The sequence below is a fragment of the Sus scrofa genome, chromosome 5, assembly GCF_054392235.1.
Source record: "Sus scrofa isolate SSC_HxYL_T2T_F1_AM1 chromosome 5, Sscrofa_HxYL_maternal_Yorkshire_Landrace_v2.0, whole genome shotgun sequence".
Taxonomy (NCBI): domain Eukaryota; kingdom Metazoa; phylum Chordata; class Mammalia; order Artiodactyla; family Suidae; genus Sus; species Sus scrofa.
Genome location: NC_139387.1, coordinates 55,326,308 through 55,348,558, shown reverse-complemented (window position 1 = coordinate 55,348,558; position 22,251 = coordinate 55,326,308). Strand labels below are relative to the sequence as shown.

At 38.7% G+C, this 22,251-nt stretch overlaps 1 protein-coding gene, 1 long non-coding RNA gene and 1 pseudogene across 4 annotated transcripts in view; 1 reads left to right on the top strand and 2 right to left on the bottom strand.

Moving 5' to 3' along the window:
• The window catches only part of KRAS (KRAS proto-oncogene, GTPase), a 40,542-nt gene extending 18,564 nt beyond the window's left edge, over nt 1-21,978 (bottom strand). The window contains exons 1-2 of one of the 3 annotated variants that reach the window (XM_003126427.6): nt 21,803-21,978; nt 17,289-17,410 (exon numbers count right to left, since the gene is read on the bottom strand). In XM_003126427.6, coding sequence (XP_003126475.1) covers nt 17,289-17,399 — 111 coding nt within the window. In that variant the 5' untranslated portion in view covers nt 17,400-17,410; nt 21,803-21,978. The remainder of the gene's footprint in view (nt 1-17,288; nt 17,411-21,802) is intronic. The other 2 variants (XM_005653152.4, XM_005653151.4) reach the window with 2 other exon arrangements.
• Nucleotides 9,109-15,775, top strand: LOC146403374 (uncharacterized). The gene is made up of 2 exons (XR_014803724.1): nt 9,109-9,494; nt 11,739-15,775. It is a non-coding gene; the product is annotated as an uncharacterized LOC146403374 (long non-coding RNA).
• LOC146403375 (U2 spliceosomal RNA) lies at nt 14,476-14,633 on the bottom strand (annotated as a pseudogene).
• Nucleotides 21,979-22,251: the final 273 nt, after the last annotated feature.

Below are 22,251 nucleotides of genomic sequence, written 5' to 3'. Positions count from 1 at the left end.
TTACGGTGCATCTTTTACTTCTAAAAAGTGTTAGACACAACTCAACAAAAAATCAACCCAATTCAAAATTGGGCAAAGTACTTCAACTGGACATTTCTCTAAAGAAGATACACAAATGGCCAATAAGCACATGAAAAGATGCTCATCATCATTCAGGAAATGTAAATCAAAACCACGATAAGCTACGACTTAGCACCCATTAGGATGGCTATTTTTTTTTTTTTAAAGGAAAATAACAAGTACTAGTGAGGATGCAGAGAAACTAGATCTAGCAATTCCATTTCTAGGTAGCTAAACAAAAGGACTGAAAGCAGGTATCTGTATGCCAATGGCCATAGAAACATTATTTACAATAGCTAAAATCGAGAAACAACCCACGTATTTATTAAACGAATGGATAAACAAAATGTGATGCGTGTGTGCGCATGTGCACACACACACACAGGAATATTATTTAGCCATAAAAAGGAATGAAATTCTGATATATGCTGAACTTTGAAAACATTATGCTAAGTGAATTAAGTCTGACACAAATTATATTGAGATACCTAGAATAGATAAAGTCACAGATACAAAAAAATAGAAGAGAGGTTACCTGCGGCTGGGGGAGAGGGGAATTGGAGAGTTATTGTTTCATGGGCACAGAGTTTCAGTTTGGAATGATGAAAAAGTTCTGGAAACAGAGAGAGCTAATGGTTGTCCAATTCTATGAATTTAATGCCACTAAATTGTACACTTAGAAATGGCTGCAGGGTGTTCCCATTGTGGCTCAGTGGTAACGAACCCAACTAGTATCCATGAGGATGTGGGTTCAATCCCTGGACTCGCTCAGTGGGTTAAAGATCCGGCATTACTATGAGCTGTGGTGTGGGCCTGTGGGTCGCAGACGCTGTTCAGATCTCATGTTGCTGTGGCTGTGGCATAGGCCAGCAGCTGCAGCTCTGATTCAAACCCTTGCCTGGGAACTTCCATATGCCATGGATGCAGTCTTAAAAAGCAAAAAAGAAAAATTTTTCAATGGCTGCAGTGATAAATTTTATGTATATCTTACCACAAATTTTAAAAAAAGTTTTTAAAAAAGGTGATACAAGAGATTTGCAATGCAAGTGCACACAGATTAATAACGAAAAGACCCAGAGTCTCTATAAAAGAAAATAATTATTACAAAATGGGATAGCTCCACAAACTCTTATTATTCTGGATTATTCGGATGGCAAGAAAAATCAAGCAATTTACAAATAACTGTCATGCATCTATTTTACTTATAGTCAAGGAAATACATAAAAAATATTATGTATTATATATAATGAAAATTTTGATGCCCTTACTTATATACTTCTGAGTCCTGGGAATATTTAATAGCCAGATGGATACTATGATAATGCTAAAGAGAGTTACTTTTTTATTTGCAGATTCTGTGAGATCTCTAATAAAAACAGGGGGGGTGGACAAGGATAGGGTAAAAGATGAGTATCTTAGACACCCTGCAAAGGAAAGAGAGTGGGTAACATAATAGATTCTTGAAATGAAAATCCAATTTTCTTCTGGCTTTTGATTAAGAACTCATGCCTAAAAGATTTTACACACTCTGCCAAAACAGGCTTCAAAAAATAAGAGTAAGGGCTGGTGCAAGGTGAAGTCATGGAGTCAGAGGCAGGGCTCATAAGAGGTATAAAGTATAAGCCTGGGGATACTGTTTTTTGTTGCTCCACCCTTAGTTCATAAATTACTTTATGGACCAATCAATTATTTAAAAAGTGGTTATTAAAAATCACATTTTTTGTAAAATGTCTGAAAAATGTTTACAGCACATGGAGAATACAAAGATACACATGCAGCATGATCTCAATAAAATACCTCTACACATCCATATAAAGGTATCCGTATGTATACTGAAAAACTGGTAGTGGAGTTCCCATTGTGGTTCAGTGGGTTAAGAACCCAACTAGTATCCACGAGGACGTGGGTTTGATCCCTGGCCTCACTCGGTGGGTTAAGGATCTGGTGTTGCTGCGAGCTATGGGCTAGGTTGCAGATGTGGCTCGGATCTGGAGTTGCCGTGGCTTCAGTGTCGGCCAGTGGCTGCAATCCTGATTCGATCCCTAGCCTGGGAAATTCCACATGCTGTGGGTGCAGCCCTAAAAAGACAAAAAACTCGTGGTATATATATCAAAATGTTAACAAAGAGTATGTCTATGTTGGAGATAATTTATCTATGAAGTATTTGATCTCTTGCTTATCTTTTTTTTTTGGTAATAGATATTACGTTAAATGTATTTCTTTGGCTTTTAATTTTAAAAAGTATGAAAGATTACCACATTAGACTATGAACTTGTGCTTATCTTTTAAAGTAAACTTTATTTTCCAAATTGTGTATAATGAAAATTGATTATCTCACCAGTCAGAAAAAAAAAGGATGAATAAAATTTCTAAATGAGAAGCTCTTGCCTAAAGATTTGAATATTTGGTTGGCATTTTATTTTAGCCTATTCTTAATGAATTACATGAAAAAACTCTTGTGTATTATAAACTGAAAACCAGTGTTCTTGAAATATAATGAAAAAGCAAGAATTGAGAGCAAAGTACAGTCTTGGAACCAATCTGTTCATTACCCAGGTGTGGCCACTGCACAGGTAAAACAAACCAAAGACTTTTCCTTACATGTTGCTGTCATTTCACATTCTTCATTTACCAATATTCATTTACAGTTGACAGTTCCCTTAGTCTCTAACATTTTCTATCAACAATGTAATTAACCACATATATAGTTTCTGGAGCCAGAGAAATCTATACCTAAGGCATGGCTGGGGGATTACCCACATCTATTGCCTTTAAGATGTACACCTCAATAAACCCCCATTTACAAAATTTTTTTTTAACTTTTTTTTTTTTTTTTTTTTTTTTGGTCTTTTTGCTATTTCTTGGGCCGCTCCCATGGCGTATGGAGGTTCCCAGGCTAGGGGTCTAATCGGAGCCACAGCCACCAGCCTACGCCAGAGCCACAGCAACGCAGGATCCAAGCCGCGTCTGCAACCTACACCACAGCTCATGGCAACGCCGGATCGTTAACCCACTGAGCAAGGGCAGGGACCGAACCCGCAACCTCATGGTTCCTAGTCGGATTCGTTAACCACTGCGCCACGACGGGAACTCCCCATTTACAAAATTTTGACACGCTTTGTGTTTCAAAAGTATATAATGTGGAGTATCAGTATTTCAAAAGTATATAATGTGGAATATCAGTATTTCTGCATGCACTGCAGAACCTGTTCCCATGATGAACACTCCATCAAAGGGACTGAGAACTTAGGAAGGCCAGTCCCTACTCATTCCTGTTATCTTTTTCCTTCTAAACCCTAAAGATACTGACAGCGAAGTTCTGAGTCACATTCTGTGGTTGAAAAATGTAACCTACAACCTACCTATAAACAATGAGGAATCTGCTGATTACAAATAATAGGTTTAGGTTAAAAATTTAGTACAATTTCTCAAGTCAAATTTAACTAGTCATCCTCAGAAGCATAATTAGTCACTAAGCTATAGAAGGCAGTGCAACTTGGTAAAAAACTTAAGAACAAAAGTGTTAAATGGCAAGGTCTGATCTGAAAAGAACTGACAAGTTTTAAAACAAAGCAGACAGCACAACAAAATGATTTGGAAATACTAAAGATTTTGTTTTAACTTCAGGTTAACCATAAGAAAAGAAGCATTCGGAGGTAGAAAAAAATGTATGCATCACTGTAAAATCTTTCCCAAAAGAAGAATCTATGTAGGGTATACAGCAAACTATTGCCCATAGGCCAAATGTGGCCCACTGTTTTTGTATGGCTTATGAGCCAAGAATAGTTTTTACATTTTTAAATGGTTTAAACACAAACACACACACACACAAAGATTATGTGACAAAGACCCAAGTGCCCCTTCACAGAGAAGTCTGCCAACCTCTGCTCTAAGCTAATAAAATACCTTTTCACAAACCTGAAATATTCAACACATATTATTCCTTTCATACTTAAAAAAAAAAAAAAACACTGCAAAAATACAGGTTATCAAGGCCTAACCAGTTTAAAACCAAGATTCTACAATGAAACTAAAGATAGAATAAGAAAAGGATCAAGACTTTACGTTTTTAATTAGTACTATTTCCAGCCTCTCAAACGGAATAAACTTTTAGATCAGGTACATATTAACATCCTTTGGAAATGAAGATAAAAATAAAGCCACTTAAAAACTAATACAACCTAATAAAATATTAAATGAAGGAAAGTTATCCATTTATTTTCCCTTACTCCCAGCTAAAGTATTATATTTTTTATTTGCTGCAGTAATATTAAAAAAACAACAAAACCTTTTCTAAATGAAATATACTATGCCGGCAAAAGTTAAGCATAGAAAAAGTCAAACTTTTCTGATGATACAATAAACCGGTACAGTCCTTTTAGAAAGCAAGTACAGTATCTGCAACTGCTTCCTAGAAGTTGTTATTCTTACAACACATTCTCCACAGAGCAGCTAGTGATCCTATTATAATTTGTAACTATGTATTTATGCATAACTGTTCCATAACCCTACTAGGCTCTCAAACTCCATGACCACTGGGCTCACATCTGTTTTACTCAGTACTATGCATCCTTTGTGTGACAGTCTCGAACACAATATATAATCAGTACTGTCTGCTGAACAAATAAATAAATCCATTCAATGTAAATATATGCAGACGTGCTATAAACAGTCTTATAAAAATAAATATTTTATAAATCATATTAAAACAATGAAGCTATAAATCTTTAAGTTATATTCAGAGTATTTTAATAAATGTTTTACAATAATATGAAAAAATGTACATTACTTTTATAAAAATATAAACAAAACAATATATACAGAGATTTCAAACATTTTGGAGAGGGAAGAGAATAAAATTACAGAGAACACAGGGGCCTTCAACTGCATTAAGTTTTAAACCTCAAAAACAAAAAAGGGGAGTTCCCTTCATGGTTCAGTGATTAACGAACCTGACTACGATCCATGAGGATGCAGGTTCAATCCCTGGCCTCTCTCAGTGGGTAGGGAATTGGGCATTGCCAGGAGCTGTGGTGTAGGTCGAAGACTCGGCTCAGATTCCACCTTGCTGTGGCTGTGGCATAGGCTGGCAGCTGCAGCTCTGGTTCAACCTCTAGCCTGGCAACTTACACATGCCTCGAACAGACGCAGCCCTTAAAAAAAAAAAAAGAAAGAAAACCAAGAAGGAACTAAACAAAATGTGGCAGAATGTTAAGACAGGAAAAAGCTGGTTGGGGTGCACAGGATGCTCATGATATTACTTTTCCACTCAGCACTAAGAGTGTACTCATCTCATCACCACTCACTCAACAATGACTTTTTTCTTTTGCTCTTTTTAGGGCTGGACTTGCGGCATATAGAGGTCCCCAGGTTGGCGGTTCAATTGGAGTTGCAGCTGCTGGCCTACACCACAGCCACAGCAACGCCAGATCCAAGCCACGTCTGCAACCTACATCACAGCTCATGGCAACACTGGATCCTTAAAACACTGAGCGAGGCCAGAGATGGAACCCGCAACCTCATGGTTCCTAGTTGGATTTGCTTTCACTGTGCCACGATGGGAACTCTGAATTTTTTATATTTTTTATTTTTGTCAGCAGGTTAGACCAAAAACTCTACCATTTTAATATCTATTTCTTTGAGGACTAGTAATGTTACATAGTTTTTATTATTTTCTTTTCTTTTTTTTTTTTTTTTTTTTTTTTTTGTCTTTTTGCCATCTCTTGGGCCGCTCCCACGGCATACGGAGGTTCCCAGGCTAGGGGTTGAATCGGAGCTGTAGCTGCCAGCGTATGCCAGAGCCACAGCAACGCAGGATCCGAGCCGCGTCTGCGACCTACACCACAGCTCATGGCAACGCCGGACTATTAACCCACTGAGCAAGGCCAGGGATCGAACCCGCAACCCCATGGTTCCTAGTCGGATTCCTTAACCACTGTTCCACGATGGGAACTCCTATTTTCAAATTTATTCCTATTACCTGTGTCCTTTGCCTATTTAATATTTTTGTCTATTTTGCACTGACTTGTATAATTTTAAAAAGTGTTTTCCAGTTTATTAACATGCCTTCAAGCTTCATTTTATGTAGACCCATCAGAGTATATGAAAGTTAAGACTAAATCTTTCAAGATATAATTCACTGATGAGGACATCATTTTGTCATTATAATTCACAGTAACCAAGTTACTTAGTATGTTCATCTTTTAACATACTCAACTTAGTTTTCCTACTCAGGCAGTTAACCCTGACATGTGAAGACATACTACAGTAAACAAAAAATCTAAAGAAATTACTAACTTTTACTAAAGGTAATCATATTACTATTAATAGTAATTATGACAGCCAAGGTTTACTGAGGCCCTTATTTATGTCAAATACTGTAACAAGCATATTACAAGCCTTATCCCATTTAACATCCATCTCCATGCTGATGCTACATTTGATGCTCTTGTAAATAAATATGAATAGGACTACTAAAAATTTCAGCTAAAGTATTATTTGAGGATATACTCTTTAAATGCTTGTAAGATGTTCTTAATGTGTTAAGAATTATAAGTATTTTTCACGTACTGCTAAATAACACTATAGGAAAAAATGAGAAATTTTATTTTCATTCTCTTAATGCTCAGGTATTTTGCTGCTCTTCTAAAACATTACTGAATCTATCATAGAATGATGTGTTCCACACAATTGGTTATAAATCATCAAAAGTTGTTGTACACAGCTAGTTCTCAAAGTCAGCTAGAAACATGTACAACAGCCTGGTATGTTGGAATTCTAATAGGAAAGAAAGAAGGAATTTGGGATGTATAAACAGGCTTATTTATCAGTTCATTTGCACCTACCTAACTCCATCCCCCTTGTGTCCTAGGGACACTTACTAAAAATCTACTAAGTGTCATATAAAGTTTCTGACCTCAAAGAGCCAGGTCTGGTGGAAGAGATATAAATGTAAACAAGTAATTACAACAGAGTGAAATAAATCCAACACCTTAAGTAAAACAAAGTACAATGATCGCAAACAGGAAGATGAGATCAACTCTACTTTTGCGAATTAAGAAAGACAGAAGGGCTACTCCAGGCAGGCAGAAGCAAAGAGAATATATCAAAACATGAAATATACATGTTGAGGACATAGAACCAATAAGTTCAATACAATTTTAGCTGAGAGGGATTACAGGTTAAGTAGAAGCAAAAGTAGACAATCGAGCAGAGGTCAGCTCTGGAGGGTCTAACATGCCACATTAGGGGAGTTCTGAACTTCACCTTATATGAAATCACTGTAGGACAGAGGATCAAGACAAGGTTCACTGTTAGCATTATTATGACAAATTATAGAAAGAAACCAGACTGGAGGCTGGGAGATAAGTTTAGGAAACTTTTATAAGAAATGACAGAACCTGAACTAAGGCAGTAACAGCAGTAAAATGGAGATTATAAATAGTTTTGAGAAATATTTAATGGGTAAAATTGACAGGAAAGTCCTCATACGTCACTTGCAGTAATGTTTACAGCAGCATTTTTCAAAATAGCCAAAAAGAGGAAACAATTTATATGCCCATCAACTGATGAATACATAAACAAATATTCATACAAGAGAATATTATTCAGCCACAAAAAGGAATGAAATATTGAAACATGTGACAATATGGATGAACCTTGAAAATATTACCCTACATGAAAGAAGCCACACACACAAAAAGGCCACATATTGTATGATTCCAATTAATGAAATATTCAGAATATGCAAATCCACAGAGAGAGAAATTAGAAAATGGTTGCCAGGGGCTGGCAGAAGAAGGGACTGGGGTGTGACTGTTAACTGGTATAGGCTGATAAAAATACTATAGAATTAGATGGGGTGATGGTCACGTAACTTTGTGAATATACTAAAAACCACTGAACTGTACACTTTAAGAGGATGAATTTTATGTTATGTGAATTATATCCCAATTTCTTAAATAGCCAAGCTTACTGTTTATAGATGGGAACAAAAGGGGAAGGTGAGAGGAAAAGGTGAGTTCAATTTGGAGCTTACTGAATTCCATATGCTCATAGGTTGCTCTGGTGCTCTGACCTGTAGGCAGCTTTGATATGCAGGTCTGATTCTCAGGGCTGAAGTCTAGGCTGGAGATACACTTCTCCTAAAGCTTCAATCTATGGGCCACCACAGAACTCCACTTGTTGTGTAAGCATGGGCAAGCTATTTAATCTCTTGTCTACTCTATGCTACTGTTCCTTTAGCTATAAAAAGGTGTAAATAACAATGCACAGGACTTTGTATACAGGTTAGAATTAAAGAACATGAAAATCCCTTTATGAAATGAAAAGTGCTATCAAAAGTTTAACTGCATTATTTGGTATTTTACATTATACATGCTATTATAGGCCAAAAAGATAGGGGGCAGATTACTGGCTACTAAGAACTGTACAGCAACATCAGTATCTTGTCCTTACAAAAATCACTGGACATCTACAGTTGGACTACTTTTTCTAAACCTACTTATTTAAATACACTCATACTCTACACAAAGTGCTATGATGCAGCTCCTCTTATATAACAGTCTTTCAATGTCAGTACATATAGATCTTCCTAATCCTTTTTGACAACTATATAATATGTATAAATATACCATACCTTACTTTAGCCATTCCCTACTGGTAGATGTGTAGATTATTTCCACCTTTAAAAATTATAAACAAGCAATAAACACTCCTGGGTATATACATCTTAAACATTTATCCAACTGAATCTTTCAGATAAATTTCTGTAAGTGGAATTACTTGGTCACAGGGCATGTAGTTTCGTTTTGATACATACTGCCAAACTGATGACCTCCAGAAAGTTTGTAAGAATATATACTCCCACTATAGCATAAAGAGTACACATTTTTCCAAACCTTTTCAGGCCTTTCTTGGCAAAAATGAAAATTAAAAATGTTATTTTTGAACTTGCATTTCTATATTAATTGTCTTTTAATATGTTTCAACATTACTTTGTGTGTGGGTTGGGGGGGATAGGTTGGCTATTTATATCCTTAGCCTCTATTTTTTTTTTTTTCTATTTGGATGTTTTCTTTTTTCTAACTCAGATACAGAAGAGCTTTTCCCAGGTTTCCATCTGTCTTGTATTTTTGTTAAAGATGTCTTAATTTTCACATAGCCAAAGAGCTCAATCTTTTCTTAAATGTTTTCTTCAATGTTTTAAAAAATACTTGGAAAATGAAAAGGGTTCCTACTTTTCTCAGTGGAGAAAACTATTTAATCCCAATTCTACAAATGACCTAACCTAACCTAATGTTAAATTATTCAGTCTATGTTGACTGATATTATCATTTTTGTTTCAATAGTTGTCTAATTTTTTTTTTTTTTTTTTTTGGTCTTTTGTCCTTTTAGGGCTGCACCCTCAGCATACAGAGGTTCCCAGGCTAGGGGTCTAAGTGGAGCTACAGCTGCTGGCCTACATCACAGCCGCAGCAACACCAGATCCAAGTCGCGTCTGTGACCTACACCACAGCTCACGGCAACGCCAGATCCTTAACCCACTGAGCGAGGCCAGGGATCGAACCTGCAACCTCATGGTTCCTAGTCAGATTCGTTTCCGATGGGAATTCCAATAGTTGTCTAATCTTTAACATTAAAATTCACACAAGGCAGAACTAGTGTTCTCATCATGGGAGGAAAAAAAGGCATGGGAAGAAGGGGAGGAAGAATGAACTCATGATTTTTATTTTTTATTTTTTTCTTTCTATGGCAGCACCTGTGGCATATGGAAGTTCCTGGGCCAGAGGCTGAATCACTGCCAGCCTACACCATGGCCATAGCAATGCCAGATCCAAGCTGCATCTGTGACCTATGCTGCAGCTTGTGGCCAGGCCAGATTCTAACCCACGGAGCATGGCCAGGGATCAAACCTGCATCCTCATGGATAGTAATCGGGTTCTTAACACAACGGGAACTCGGAACTCATGATTTTTAAATGAAATCTATTTCTTGGCTCTGTTAAAAATGATCCAGAAGCAGTGACACCCCAGGAGCAACAAACACACCTAACATCCAGGTCTTAATTCTAAACACCATTTCCTAGTAAAAGGAATTAGGGTTCTTTGGACAAATGGATGAATGGAGGGTAAGGATGGGGAAAGAGGAGGTGAACCTGGAACACACTGTGCCAGAAAGTAAGGAAGAGCCCCAAAACTGATGGGGACATGTCAAAAGATTCAGGGGCCAGTGAAAGGGATTCCACTGGCCATATCAAAAATAAATTTGACCATCAAAATGAGTAATTACAGGAATAGACTTCAACACACTCAACAGAAAAAGAATCCATGAGTTCATACTGATACAAATAAGACAAACCAAATAAATAAGGGGAGGGAAGAGAAAAGAGAGAAACCTTATTTATGGTAGATGTCAACCAATAAATGTAGAAGTAACACCAGAGTTAGATTACCTACCACTTTCCAAACACTACGGTAATAGTTCATCCTGGTGAGAATTACCAGTAGATATTACATCGCACTGGGTGCAAATATGTTGGAGAACAGGATATCTACAGTCTCAAAGAATCTCCCCACAGAGTACATATTAGTTATGAATGAACTAAAGATACCTTTATAGAGAGAAAATGGATAGATATGACCTTAACCGAATAATCAATGTTAACATAACATCATCAATAATGGGACAAGCCAGCATCTTACGCCTCCTGATGTGATACACCAAGGAGGGCATAACATCACTTACATGGCATTTCTATCAAAAATGTTTACTCTGAATCTGACCATGACAAAACAGTCAGACAAAACTAAATGAAAAGACATTTTATAAAACTGGCCTGAATTCTTCAAAAAGTGACACTGTCATGAATGACTAAGAAAAACTAAGAAACTGTTCTAGATTGTGAGACATGAAAACTGATTTTTGATCCTGGGATTGGGAAAAAAAAAATTGCTAAAATGCTAAAAGCATATTCTGGGAACTGATAAAATTTCAATATGGAATATATATTAGATAAACTATTACATCAATGTTGAATTTCCTAAATTTTGCCATTGCACTGTAGTTACTCAAAGAATTATTCTTGCTGTTAGAACAGGGTGGGCAAAACCTGTTCTGTAAAGGATTAGACAGTAATTGGTCTTTGTTGCAACCCCTCAACTCTCCCACTGCAGTGCAAAGGCAGCCAGAGACAACATGTAAACACTCAAGCACAACTGTGCTTGAAGAAAACTTTACAAAAACAAAGGCTGTATGTGGTCAGCAAGCAGGCCAGTTTACAGACCCCTGTGTTTAGAGAACAATATGCAACTTATTCTCAACAACTTCTGCAAAAAATAAATAATATGAATTCAAGTTCTACAGCAAGCACATGTAATCTAAAGATAAGAGGTTTTCTTCATACTATTTTTATTACTTTTCTATAGTTTAAAATTTTTCAAAATAAAAAAGTTCAGGAGTTCCCGTCGTGGCGCAGTGGTTAACGAATCCGACTGGGAACCATGAGGTTGCGGGTTCGGTCCCTGCCCTTGCTCAGTGGGTTAACGATCCGGCGTTGCCGTGAGCTGTGGTGTAGGTTGCAGACGCGGGTCGGATCCTGAGTTGCTGTGGCTCTGGCGTAGGCCGGTGGCTATGCCTCCGATTAGACCCCTAGCCTGGGAAACCTCCACATGCCGCAGGGGCGGCCCAAGAAATAGCAAAAAGACAAAAAAATTTTTAAAAAAATTAAAAAAAAAAAAGTTCAAAAATTACCTAAGGTAAGCAATATATCCCTACTTAATCTCCTCAAATATTTTATTTTTACTACCCATTTCTAGTTTTATTTTTTTTAAGACCACAATAATGTAACTTTCCATAAACCTAGGTACATGAGACAATATAATTAAGAGCTATAAGAAATCTACTGCCTTCTGAAAGCATAAAGCCTCTAAGTTATATATAATTAGGATCACTATCTAAAAACAGTGCTCTGCCAAATATATCTAAAATAAGCTCAGTGAAGGCAAGGATCTGGTCCCTTTTACTCCTCAAAGTATGTCTAGACCCTAGGAAGGCTGCATGGTACAGATCTGGCACTGAATAACATTTATGGAATTAAGGAAATAGTTGCATTGCTAAAACCAGAATCTTAAGAGATGTCAAACAACAGATAAGTTTTTTTTTCTTTCATTTCTATGCTTTTAAAGCTTTATATTCATAAAAACCCAAATTAGAATAAAACATATCCAATAATTTTTAATGTTCAAGTCTCAATAAGTTATGATTAATACTTATTCTTAAATTAACCTAAATACAGTGACTAAATTTTATATTAGTTTATTCTAAAAATCAGGTACTGTCAACTATTTATAGTCCTATAAACATTTATAATGTGAACTTTCACAATTTGCCACTTTTGAATAGGTTCTTCCTAACACCCTACGTAACACATCACTAAGCTTTGAACTCTGTAAGGTACCTCCTTGAGTGCCTGAAAAGAAATTCAGGAGTTCCCATCGTGGCACAGTGGAAATGAATCCAACTAGGACCTATGAGGGTGCAGGTTCGGTCCCTGGCCTTGCTTGGTGGGTTAATAAGGATCTGGAGTTTCTGTGCACTGTGGTGTAGGCTGCAAACTTGGCTCGGATCTGATGTTGCTGTGGCGGTGGTGTAGGCCAGCAGCTGTAGCTCTGACTGGACCCCTAGCCTGGGAAGCTCCATATGCTACAGGTGTGGCCCTAAAAAGCAAAAGAAAGAAAGAAAGAAATTCAGAGAGCCACAATGCCATGTTTTATTCCCTCAAAGTAACCTCAATCAATGTTAACAAGGGCAAACTCTATTTTCTCCTACACTGCCACATTTCCTTTCTTAGTTAAAAATATTCACCCATGTATTTAATTAGTTAGGCCTAACTGGTTCATGGAGTAATCTTAATATTAGCAGAGCAAAAGAATACTTTAGCTTGTTATAACATTAATTATATAAAGTAAGACTTAAATAAAATTTATTTATTTATAAATTGATTATATCCACGGTTTAAACAGGAAAAATATCCAAACTTAGGATTCCATTTTTTTTATTATAAAAGCAAATAAGTTGACCAGTAGAGGGCACTCCCTTGAAAGAGGGGGAAGAGCTGACCATACAGCCTTGAAGAGAAATGCATTCTTATTTTAAAAACAGAACGTTTCAGTAAAACAGTAGAGTAAGCTAATATAACATGTTAGTTTAGAAAAATGTAAAGTTTAAATCTATGCTATGTTAAAAAATACAACATAAACTATATTCAGGGACTTGAATTTCAGAATTTATGGGATGTTTAAGGCTGTACGTAATACACAAGAGCATCTCAACCTTACCACCACTGACACATTGGGCCATGCCATTTGTTGTGAGGCCTGTCATTTGTTGTGAGGGCTTCTCCTGTGCAGGAAGTTTAATAGACTCCCTGGCCTCTCTCACTAGAAACGCCAGGAGAAGTCACCCTCAAGTTGTAATCAAAAATACCTCCAGATTATTGCCAGATGTCCCCTGAGGCGCAAAGTCACCACTCATCCCTCATTAGTAACTACTGATACACATATGAAAAAAAAAAAAAACAAAAAAACAGAAAAATAGCAGCTTACAACATTAAATGGTACTTTTCATACACCATTCTTCAATACTGGTTTAATATTACAAATTTTCTCTCCATAATTTAATACTTTAATCAGCAAGTACATTCCATAATTAACATGGAAAAATTTTTTTACAGAGAAACGCATAGATCTTGGTGAATAAACACTCCACAGCAAAGAGCACTAAAGATGGAACAAATCAATCCAATTATGAATCCACTTTTCCTTACTGAGTAGAAAACTGTTTCATCTAAGACAGGCTTAATGTTTGGACTGAATTATAAGTGTCACATTAACAGAACTATGCAGATGTCAAGGAATTGGAGCCTGGGAAAAATATTTTTCAATATCTATTTTTACATTATATCCAATAGATAACTGTTATATGTTTGCTAAGTGACCAACTGATCATTCTGATTTCTACTTTAATTTTTTTAAGACAAGATTTTCCTGCTTCCCCCAAATTTTACTTTAGAAAACACATTTCAGAGAACATATTTTTATAGTAACAAGTGATCTCCAAACGGTAAAATCATTTACTATGGGACTGCTTTGAGTTTTTAGTTACCATGTACCACTAACAAGGTATTTCATTATCTCTTGGAATTCTTTGATAGGTTTCATAAAAGATAAAGGTAAAATCTTTTCAGAATAGAAGTAAAGGTGATTATCATGTGAAAATACAAACATGCTCCATCTATGCATCTAAATCTATGTCATAACTCTGCCATTAGACAGTATGCGAAGTTCAAATTTTGATATATTGGTAAATCTGAATCAGCCTCTAATATTATATATTTTCTTAAGGCTAATTTTTCATTTTTATAAAGCTATACAAGGGTACAGTGGAAACCCCACTTAACTTGGTCTCAGAATATTTAAAATTCCACCACTTACTAGCGAAGCATCCTAAGACAAGCTACAACCTCTTAGAGATAATTTTTACACTTGATCTTAGCCAAAAGGCCGAGAAGCGATTAGAGATCATTTTTAACCTAAATGAAAGAAACAATAACCATCTTCCTTACCTGTCTCACAGTATAAATCTCTGCAATCCTAAATCACTAGAAAAAACAGTATTACTTAATTTAAATTTTTTTTCTAAATTTCTTTCCATTTGTTTTAATGCAGGAAAACTGATGAGAATTCCAAATGTGCAAAGTCTACAACCTCTCTCATTTTCTCTCTGACCTACACTATTCACAATCAAAACCTTACAGCAGTAGTGATAGCCCCCATCCTTTCTTTTACAAAAACGTCATGCCAATATTTTTGTTTTATTTATTAAAATAAACTACTGCATTCTCTTGCCTTTCTTCTAGTTGAACTATACCAAGAATTTAATGTGTCAGTTCTCTCAGAGACTCACTGTAACTTGGGAGATAAGAAACAATCTCTGATACCTTTTCCCAGATGGCTACACTAGTGAGGGAACGTCAGTTTCAAAGTTCACAGATAATCAATGCTTCCCCAGGTCAGTCTTCTGATTTGGCAGAAATCATAACCAGAGTTAATGGGTTTGAGTTTATAAACTTTTTCAACCTTCCCCCCAAATAAAGGATTGACTTTTAGCTTAAATTTTTTAAGATTTATATTGCATTTTAACAATTTTGACCAAAAGGTTTCTTAACACATTATTATATGTCACTCTTGACCTCGGATAAGAAACATAGTATAAAGGAATTCCTCAGAAGATGGGGGGCACTTCTGCTAAAATCATATGCCAGAATTCTAGGAAAACTTCCATGCTTAACTTTAATTACAACTTCCTTTTACCTCCAATTTAAATGGTGGAGTATGCCTAGTAACCTTGGCTTTAGAAATAGGAGTTCCTGTTGTGGTGCAGTGGTTAACGAACCCGACTAGGAACCATGAGGTTGTGGGTTCGATCCCTGGCCTGGCCTGGCTCAGTGGGTTAAGGATCCGGTGTTGCCATGAGCTGAGGTGTACGTTGCAGACGTGGCTTGGATCCCGAGTTGTGGTGGCTGTGGCTTAGGCTGGCGGCTACACCTCCGATTAGACCCCTAGCCTGGGAACCTCCATATGCCACAGGTGTGGCCCTAGAAATGCCAAAAAAAAAAAAAAAAAAAAAAAAAAAAAAAAGAAGAAAAGACAAGAAATAGGTGAACTATTTAATCTTCCTCAAAGGAAAAAAATAAAACCATCAGCACTGAAGTGACTTGCCAAGAAGAAATATAGAGACTATTACATATGTGGTCCACTTAGTTAGACTCTTTCCATTTGCTACTGCAAATTATTAAACCTGGAAGCCAAATAAAAGCTGTTTCTATGTTTAAATCAGATCTTTGCAAATACGGGTTATTTTCCATTTTCTTCCCCTGCAGTACCAAAAATATTTGACATTTCCTTATGAGCAGTTATCTAATCAATCCTCAAAGTTCTACCCTGCATAAACGTCTTAAAAGGCTAACCATGCCCTTTGAATCTACCTCAGTGTGGTCAAGGTGTTTCTTGAAGACTTTATACAACATCCTAACAGGGCATTCTGACCTGTTCTACAATCTGTAGCTTGAGACTCAGAGAAAATTCTGGGACATTTTTCAGAGCTGATTTAAAAAACTGGTATATCAGATCTAGAATAAAAAGTAAGGGATTAATTAGGATTACTTAAGCTGGGGTAAAGAAGTTTTTGGAAATAATTTAACAGCATAAATCTATTTCAAAGACAAACTGATGCTATGTTAAACTTAACAGGAAGATTCACATTATGCATAAAATATGCTAATTACATTTCGGAAATTAGTTAACACAGTTAGGTGCCGTTCCCTCCTTGCAGGTCTCTAGGATTAAATAAATCCCTATCTGCTTGAGATCATTTGACCTCTCAAGATCTCTGCCAGGCCTTTATTCTATCATTATGCTGTTGGCCTTGCTTTTGGTACATTCTCATGAAACTGAAAAAGCCTGAAAATTACAGTAATTGATTTGTAATAAAAACAATTCTAATATTTCCTTCAGTACACTGAAAAAGGACTGCACAGGAAAGGTAAGGACTAGTGTGGTACCTACCCTTATACATCACCCAACATACACATACATAAAAGAATGAGCTTTTCTAAAACACACAGGTAGCTGCAGGTTCTCCAGTACTTCAATGTGAAGAGAAAACTTGAAAATACTACTAATTAAGTGTTTTTAATTCCATCATCAAATGATTCCACTTTACCAGTACCCATCAATTCAACATGTGACATCAAAATATACCCCCAAAACACCAAAACCCCATACGGACAATAGCCACATTTTTAGGAAAATAACTGTTAGATATGTCTCTTTTTACAAATAGGATGTAAGTTCACATTTTCACCCTCTGCTAAACTCACAAGTACACTTTCAATCAAAATGCACATATACTAGCTCAGAGTGAACATTGCAGATGGTATTATTCTCCCCAGAGAAGACTGAAGACTCAACACTGGGCTCTCCATGTCTGTGGTTACATATAACATCAGAGTAAAGCCTTGAAACCCAAGTGCATTGCAGATAACTTAGGTATTATCAGAATAACTGTCTTGTAATGCGTAGTTTTAGAAAATGACCAGAGAAACCTTTTTTGTACCCAAAGGATGGGCCTGCACAAGTCAATATGCATAACAGTAAAACAAGATTTACCTCTATCGTAGGATCATATTCATCCACAAAGTGATTCTGAATTAGCTGTATCGTCAAGGCACTCTTGCCTACGCCACCAGCTCCAACTACCACAAGTTTATATTCAGTCATTTTCAGCAGGCCTTATAATAAAAATAATGAAAATGTGACTAAATTAGAACATGTGCCACATATGAGGTTAATATAACCCAAACGCTATCAAGCCCTCTTAACACAAATTGACCTGTATATGAAAAATTGTTTCAAAATACCTCACAAAGTTTAGCGATGAAAACGCCCGTTGACCACAGATGTGCAATATATTGAACTGTACTTCATTTATGAATGCCCCCATCAGCATTTGAGAAAAATGCTTTCAGAGTACACAGTTCTTTTACCTTAGATTCAGGTTGCTCTGTTTTTGTTTTTTTGTTTGTTTTTGCCTTTTCTAGAGCCATTCCCAGGATAGGGGTCTAATCAGAGCTGTAGCCGCCGGCCTACACCAGAGCCATAGCAATGTGGGATCCAAGCCGTGTCTGCAGCCTACATCACAGCTCATGGCAACGCCAGATCCTTAACCCACTGAGCAAGGTCAGGGACCGAACCCACAACCTCATGGTTCCTAGTCGGATTCGTTAACCACTGTGCCACGACGGGAACTCCAGGTTGCTCTATCTGAAGAGCCAATCTGCTGATCTGCAGCAGCTAATGGCTCTCAAAGGAGTGGGCCATGACTTCACTCAGAACAAGTGAGGAGCAAGCTGCGCTATATCCTGTGAACACACCCACACAAAATTTGGCTACTTTAGCCACAGTAATCCTCATTGACTTGGGCCCCAAGAGTTACAAGTGGATATGCTGAGTGTCTCTGCTGGAGTCAAGAGCTACAGAAAACTTTTTTGAAAGCATCATCAAAGTTCTCTTGAAGAGTTAGCAAGAATCTGAATGGAGCGGGGAGAGGACTGTCAAAGCTGGATGGTGCGCTGGGAAACTAAAAACTGAGACGCCAAAGCAGATAAGGACAATAATTTTTGACATTTTAATCTGTAAAGTATCTGCTGAGGAAAAGAACAGTGCAAAAACTAAAAGAACTTTGAGAATTTTGAACTAACTATTCAGTACAGATGATATGATCATCGATCACATATATAATTCTGTATTAGTGCTGAAAAATAGAACTTTGCACAAAAATGTAATTGTATAATATTAAAGGCAAGTACCGCTTTTAATGAAAGAATTTTTAAAAGATATAAGTGAATATTTCTCAGTAATGCACATGACTTTAATTCTCCGCTTCTCATCCATCATCTCCCAACAGTAGCAATAAATATTGCCAACTTGTAAGGTTAACAATGCAAGACAGAAAATATTCTTTTAGTCAGCTATTTCAAACTTTTTGAGATAAAAATGAACTTACTTACTTTAATCTCCTATCACTCAATAACTACATGGTACTATTACAAACAAGTAGTGAATTGCGGAGAGAATGGAAGTCGATGCACAATAATTAATACAGCATAAGCTGGTTCTAAATTAATGAATGTACAGATGTTGTATATAAGCACTAGATACAAAGGCAGCATCCAATTTACTGAAGACCAAGAATTATCCAAATACGCACTCCACCCTCTACCCTCAAAAAAGTTACATGGTTTTCCACATGATAACATATTAAACACCTCCTCACCCTCTTCTTGAACCCACTCACAAAGAGACAGGCCAAACAACTGTTGTATTACATTAGTGGCACCCTAGCCTGCTCTGTGCCACCTAGCCTTGTCTAGGGCCATTACAAACATGTATCATAATCTGTTTGCTCCCCCATTTTATTCCAAATATTGGCCACAGCAAATGGGATAGGTGAGGATAATCACACCAAAATGTATCCTCTAGCTCCCTGCCTACCTCACCCCACCCCACCTCCATAAGCAAGGATAACCTAGAACAGCAGTTTTCAAAATGTGGTCCAGGAACCCATTAGGGTTCCTAAAACTTCGGGGGAGGGTCCAAGAGGTCAAAAACTGGTTTCCTAATAATGCTATGATGTGATTTACCCTTTCCACTCTTAATCTTTCACAAGCATACCGGAGAATTTTCAAGACGTGTGATCACCACGGACCGTATACAGAAGCAGCTATGAGGATCCAGATGTCTTCTATTAAGCCATATAATTAGAGAGATTTGGAAAGTGTGAAACAATGCCACTCTTTTAATTTTTGTGTTTTGGAAAACAGTTATTTGTCATAAGAAATTCTATTTATGTTATCAAGTAATAGGCTTGTTATTTCCTTTTTAAAAAAATGAATTAATATTTCTTTAATTCTCAATTTTAATTTCTATTATGGTAAATACTGACATATTTCACACTGGGATCCTTCAATAATTTTTAAAAGTGTAAAGGGGTCCAGGTCCTTACAACCAATAAGTTTCCTAGCCTAGGAGAGACAGCAGGCAAATGCTCGGATTAGCGCTTAGCTGTACATACATGTGTGATTTCTGAAAGACACACACACCTTCTGTCACTTCTTCATGCAGTGGTTATTTCTAAAAAGAATCTTTGCTTGGATTTTAAAAATCAGGCAATATTTAAATCCACTAGAGGAGTTCTGTTGTGGCTTAGCTGGTTAAGAATCTAACTAGTATCCATGAGGATGTAGGTCTGATCTCTGGCCTCACTCAGTGGGTTAAGGATCCGGCGTTGTCGTGAGTTGTGGTATAGGTCACATACGTGGCTTGGATCTCTGGCATTGCTGTGGCTGTGGAGTAAGTCAGCAGCTGCAGCTCCAATTTGACCCTTAGCCTGGTAAGTTCCATACGCCATGGGTGCGGCCCTAAAAAGACAATAAATAAATAAGTGAATACATGCATACATACATACATAAATCCACTAGAGACAACTGGGTTCCCATGGAGTTGTACCGAAGACCACAGGCCAGAAGGAGCCCCATCACCCAAAGCTACAAAAGCTAGCACTGGGGAGAACTGGGATCAGAACTGAAAATTTTGTTCAGAAAAAAAATTTCCACTCTTTTCTGTCATAAAACTGAATTATCATTTCATCTATCTTCTAAAACCAAGAACGCCGTGGATGGATACAGTCCCAAAGTAAGCAGTATTGATATTTACCATACTTAATGTCTATAGTCTATTATATATTCAAGTCAGCATTTTGGACCTTAGTCACCTAAGAATGACATCACTCAGAGGGTTGATTCTGAGATGATGATTGCGAACAGACTTTTTCCCTTTGCAATTTCTTTTTTAATGATGTTTTTCCATTACAGATGTAACATACATTGTGTAAAAATTAGAAAATAACTTTCTGTTCTTGACTCCTTGTTTTGACCATATCAAGGTTTGAGAAAGCTAGTTTAGGACTTCAACTATCATGCACATGTCTATAAGTATTTCAGACAGTTAGCTGGCAGATTGCTACAATTAACTCCTCTTGTTAAAAAAAAAAATTGTGAGTGCTGTTTTGGAGGGCTGTAATAACTCCTGAGATGCGGATCAAATTTATAAGCATGAGGTAATCCAGAAGAGATGGGGGAAAGGACAACAACGGGCAAATTAAACTTCAGGTACGATTTTAGCTATCGCTGTCTACACTCCACTAGTAAAGAAAAAGCCCTGCTTCTGCTTTGCGGGTTTTCTGCGTGTGTTTTAACTTGACAAAGCAAATAGACCTTCTGGGATTAACTTTTTCGTTTTCACTAAGTCACAAGCTTTACGTTGTAGGGTGTTGGCCACCTGTTCTTCCACCACCATCACTACCTCCACCTCCTCCTTTGTGGCCACAGCAATGTCACAGCCCATACATGGGGGAGGGGAGCAGTCAGGAACTCAGCTGCAGATGCATTTTTCCAAACACAATAACCTCAAACAGTGGTCTCTAAGCACTTTTCTTTGCGCTTCCAAAACGTGACCTCCCCTATTACTCCCATATCCCCCTACACACGGAAAGGGGCCACTAGCCATCCAGTCTGCGCTCGAGGGAGAAGTTTATACCTCCGTCCGAGAGATGCTAGATGCAGCAGAGAAGGCAGTAACCGAAGCAGCCGAGTGCTGGGAAGGGAGGAAGAGGTGCGGGAGCGAAGGGAGAGACAGAGAGGGAAGGACGACGAGGGGGAGGGGAGGCCGGAGCGCAGCGGGAGTAACCTCCACCGCACCCGACCGCCCCGAGGGGCAGCCCGCCCGGCCCGCGAGTTTCTCCCCGGCCGCCTCCAGCCGCGGCTCTCGGGGAGGAGGAAGGAAGGGGTTCCCCGTCCAGGAAGCAGCACCAGCAGCGGCCGCCTCCAGCCTCACCCTCCTCAGCCCCGCACCGCCCATTCCTCATTCCCCGCGTCGCCGCGTCCCCGCGCCTCCCCCTGCAGACCCCCCCACCCTGCCGGCCCGCCCGCCAGGGCCCCGCGCCCGAGCCCCCTCCCCGCCCCTCCCGGGACCCCTAATTCATTCACTCGCCGCCGGCCCCGCCCGGCGCCGGCGAGGAGGGTCGGGACCCCGGCAGGGGCCAGGAGGGGTGGTCCGCTCCGTACCTCTCTCCCGCACCTGGGAGCCGCCGAGCCTTTGGCCCCCGCCGCCGCCTTCAGTGCCTGCGCCGCGCTAGCTCCCAGTCCGAAATGGCGGGGGCCGGGAGTACTGGCCGAGCCGCCGCCACCGCTGCCGCCGCCGCCACCGCCGCCGCTGCCGCTGTGCCTCCGCCGCCGCGGCCGCCGCCTAGGGAAATCGAGCTCCGAGCTCACCGATGAGTTCGGGGCCAGGCGGCCGCAGAGGGCAGAACTATCGATGCTCTCGGCGCTCGATTCCTCTCCAGACGGGCGTGCGGGGAGGGAGCGGCTGAGGGCGGTGTGGAAAGAGGGTAGAGAGAGTGCCGCCGGGGAGAGGGAGGAGGCGGGGCCCGGCTGGGGAGGGGACGGACCCGGCTGGCGGAGGTGGGGCGGGGGCCCGGCCCGCTGAAGAAGCGGGCGGCAGGGGCGGTGCTGGG